Raw genomic sequence first — 4,240 nt, forward strand, 5'->3', positions numbered from 1 at the left:
AGGAGGAAAAGGAAGAGAAGGATTAACATCAGAGAAAGTGGTAAAAGTAGCAGAAAAAGGGAGGAGGAAGAGGAGAAAGGACGAAGACAAAAAGAAAAATACATGACGTCCCTTCCTTAGAAAAATACATGACGTCCCTTCCTTGCTATCTATCTATCTATCTATGTAAGTAATAACTTACTAGTTCAGTCTATTTCTTGCAGGGGCGAGGTGCGAAACGCCATCACTGGCCTGCCCCCTCTAAACTGGGCCCAGGATGACCTACACTTAACCTGGTGGGGCGGTAATAAACAGCTTCGAATGGTTCCAAGTTTACTAGACCTGCAAAAACACATAGGTATACACAATATAACAAAAGGGACACCTTACGCACCACCCGGCTCTCACCATGAGTCTCCCTCCAGAGCGAGGGAGGGCCAGAGGAACACTAATCTCACCAACACTGGAGGCAGACTCGTTGACGGCGCCGGGAAGCAGGTAGAGGGTGAAGCCAGGGCAGCAGAAGAGAGGCCAGTCCTTGGAGAGTTCAGAGAGTGCTCTGCCGTCTGGGTGTTGGCGAGGCTCTAGGTAGATTCGGTTAGGTGTTCACTGGGGCCTCGAGACGGAGTGACCGGAGGAACCAGGGTTCTCGAGACATACGTGGCAGAGAGAAATGAGCGAAGTGTCGCTCGGGAGTGGCCGAACGATCCAGAACGAGGGGTGATGGCCAGGTGGTGTTCTGCCCTTTACACAACTCCCCTCCAAGAGACTAGCCACGGTAGCCTTGTAGAACATCACTCCTAGGGAATGCGATGCCTTCTGGAGAAAAGAAAGGATAGAAGAAAATATCTAAACTCGACTGAGGAGGTCTGCACAAAGATTGTCAGCTCCAGCAACATGAACGACCCTGAATCTGTATGGTTGCAGTCCTAGACTCCATCTGAGAAGGCGATCATTCTTGCCTTTGAAGGTGTGCATATAGGTGAGGGGTTTGTGATCCGTTTACAAAATAAATTCTTTCCCTCTGAAGTAAAAATCAAACTTGAGAATGGAGAATACTCATGGTATACCGACTCTAGCAAAGATGGAGTAAGGCCTCAGCAACGGAGATCGAGTCTATTTCCTTCAGTGGCACGGCTTCTGGGAACCCAGTGGCGTAGTCGATCAAAGTGAGGATGTACCCGAGGATGGGAGAGACAGTGGTTTAACCAAATCGACAGCCACTCTGGAAGGTTCTGTTATAATTGGAAGAGGATGGAGAAGTGCTAGTCGGACTTGACCTTTGGCAGACATTCGTTGACAGACGTCACAGGACCGACAGAAGTCGATTAATATCCGCGCCCATCCCAGGCCAGAAGTGGCTGGATACCTTCAAGAAGATCTTTCTGTGAGAGAAATAACCTGCTAAAGGGTTTTCATGACCAACAGACAGGATCATTGGTCGACAATCCTTAGGAACAAGGTGAGCTTACCAACCTTTGCTGGATGTTTCGAGGTCAAACACTTCTGGAATTGAAGTCCGGTACAGCGAAGGTAACAACGTAGAGCGGTCCTTTGTCCGCTCCTCTTCACCCGCGTTACTTTGTTCTTAAGGACTTTGTTCCTACGGTTTCCAAGAGACAGACACTTCTTGAAGAAGAGCGAAATCCTCCGGAGTCACGTCCAAGGGTTGCAATTCTGGCGAACTAGAGGATGAACACGCTTCATTCTGCAATTACAGGTTTCTACAGCATATACTCGCATTAACGGCGGCTCCTCTTCTGAGGCTGGAGGAAAAGAGGAGGCAGTGGGCAGAGAAGACTGAAGCATAGCCAAATCACCGACTGAGGTTCGGAGCGAGGAGGATGGTGCTTTGCTATTCATGAGACTATCAATCCAACCCTCGAAATATGGACATCTTATATAACACCTAATGGTTGGAAAAATATCTACCCATCCAAGATAATCCTCTACTACCACCTTAGGTCGCTGAGAGACGTCAACATCAGGCACTACCTTCTCAGAGACGATCACGCAGTTGCAGCCGGTGTCTGACAATAGTAGTAGCCCAGGAGCCGTTGATCGTGCCGGGAACTGCATAATCTGGGAGACCCGTTCATCCATACAAAATCCTACCTTGTATTTGTCCTGTGGTTCTTTAAAGGCTCCGAGATTCTTTGGACACTTAGACCTCACATGACCTTCCCCACAGTTGTAACACTTTACCATCCGGAAGTAGCTTCTTTGGTCCTGTTTAGTGTTAATGGCCTCGTTGCCCTTTTCAGTAGATGTTGAGGCCCTCTTATGGTAGGTAGATCTCCCAGTGGCTGCTTTAGTTCTGCTTAGAGTAGGCGTTGTGACCTGCAGACCAAAAACTTATCCACGGTAGTCTTAAGGTTAGTGGCTAGAGTCTAGTTAGACATAATAGAACCAAACCCTAACACTCAGCGAAAGTAGACGTCTTAAACATAATAGAATCAAACCTAACAAACCCAACAACGCAAAGACAGGAATCCCTTAATATGAAGGAAAGTCAGACACCCTTAAGTCAACCATGAAAACACTCACCGCGAGTCTCCCTCCAGAGCAAGGAAGGGCCAGAAGAACACTAACCTTACCAACACTGGAGGCAGACTCGTTGACGACGCCAGGAAGCAGGTAGAGAGTGAAGCTAGTAGTGCAGCAGAGAAAAGGCCAGTCCTTCGAGAGTCCAGGGAGTTCTCTGCCGTCTGGGTGTTGGCGAGGCTCGAGGTAGACTCGGTTAGGTGTTCACTGGGGCCTCGAGACGTGGAGTGACCGGAAGAAGCAGGGTTCTCGAGACATACGTGGCAGAGAGAAATGAGCGAAGTGTCGCTCGGGAGTGGCCGAACGATCCAGAACGAGGGGTGATGGTCAGGTGGTGTTCTGCCCTTTACAATATATATATATATATATATATATATATATATATATATATATATATATATATATATATATATATATATATATATATATATATATATATATATATATATACGTTTCCTCTCTTGCTTTCTCTTTTCTTATCTTCCTCATTTCCATCATTCGTTCCCTTCCCTTAAGACTTAGAAGGAGAAGGAAGAGGAGAAAGAGGACGACGAGGAGGAAAAGAAAGAAAAAATACATGACATCCTTTCCTTCCTGTACATATTCTTATTTTTGCTTTCTCTGTTTTCTTATCTTCTCCATTTCCATAATTCGTTCCCTTCCCTTGCTATTTATTGATCTTTCCTATCATTATTTCCCAGTATGTTGCTATGTGACTCAAACTACGTCTTACAAACCTGTTCTCAATACACATACTCAATAGGCTAACTGGTATTTATTGTATTCCTTATCGCAAACTACTCTAAGACATTTTTTTTTTTTTTTTGAGATATGAATCAAATAAAAAAAGTTATCACCTCATTTGTGTTACGTGAAAAATTTTAACTGAGAATTTCGTTATGTTTTTTTTTACTGCCTTTTCTAAACACTGTGCTGGTCTTTCAATCCGCCTTGCTCTCTCGCATATCTAGATTCAACGCAGCGCTTTTCTGAGTACAAATTGTTGTGTGTTGCTGGGGGTATGTAAATGAAAGAGCGGAAAAAATAAGAGGAGGAGGAGGAGGAGGAGGAGGAGGAAAGAAGAAGAAGAAGAAGAAGAAGAAGAAGAAGAAGAAGAAGAAGAAAAAGAAGAAGAAGAAGAAAATAAAAATAAGAATAAAATAAAAAAAAATTAAGAATAAGACGACGACTAAGGTGATGCAGAAAAAAGAAGAAAAAAGAAAAGAAAACATAATAATAAGTAGAGAGAGAGAGAGAGAGAGAGAGAGAGAGAGAGAGAGAGAGAGAGAGAGAGAGAGAAGGAATAATACTACGCATTAATCCTAGACAGAGTATTGCATAGATTATATAGAAAGCAATACAAATTAACATTTTAAATATACCTGCCAGATAATAACTCCCTCATTACTGGGATGCTTTTTTTTTTTTTACCTTGAGTTTTGGGTGTGATTAGACGATTTTATTTATATTATGAACTGTCTATAGAGGTCAGAAGGTTAATGGCCAGAGTCTTCACTATCTAAATCCCCCACATAAGTTTCTGAAGCTCTATAAAGTCACCAAATAGTAAGCAGAATGAATATGGAAGCATGTCATGGTATTGAAGGGTTTATTGAGAAAAAGGGACGTGTTTTGAAGCGTTGTGTCTCTCATCACGATCATTTCCCAAGGCTACAGTGATTAGTCGTGCTGTCATTTGTGTTCCTCCACTGAAAAC

The 4,240-nt window shown here is 43.7% G+C and overlaps 1 protein-coding gene across 1 annotated transcript; it reads right to left on the reverse strand.

The window, feature by feature from the left end:
* Positions 1-299: 299 nt before the first annotated feature.
* On the reverse strand, positions 300-2,724 carry LOC123507561. The gene is made up of 2 exons (XM_045260488.1): positions 2,572-2,724; positions 300-2,319 (listed from the first exon to the last, which is right to left on the reverse strand). Exon 2 carries the CDS (start codon positions 2,185-2,187, stop codon positions 1,636-1,638), a length of 552 nt encoding a protein of 183 aa, XP_045116423.1. The 5' UTR covers positions 2,188-2,319; positions 2,572-2,724; the 3' UTR covers positions 300-1,635.
* Positions 2,725-4,240: the final 1,516 nt, after the last annotated feature.

This window comes from Portunus trituberculatus, chromosome 22 (genome assembly GCF_017591435.1).
Source record: "Portunus trituberculatus isolate SZX2019 chromosome 22, ASM1759143v1, whole genome shotgun sequence".
Taxonomy (NCBI): Eukaryota; Metazoa; Arthropoda; class Malacostraca; order Decapoda; family Portunidae; genus Portunus; species Portunus trituberculatus.

Excerpts from the sequence above, each read along its gene's own strand:
- LOC123507561 (XM_045260488.1), bottom strand. The coding sequence starts at position 2,187 with ATGGTAAAGTGTTACAACTGTGGGGAAGGTCATGTGAGGTCTAAGTGT.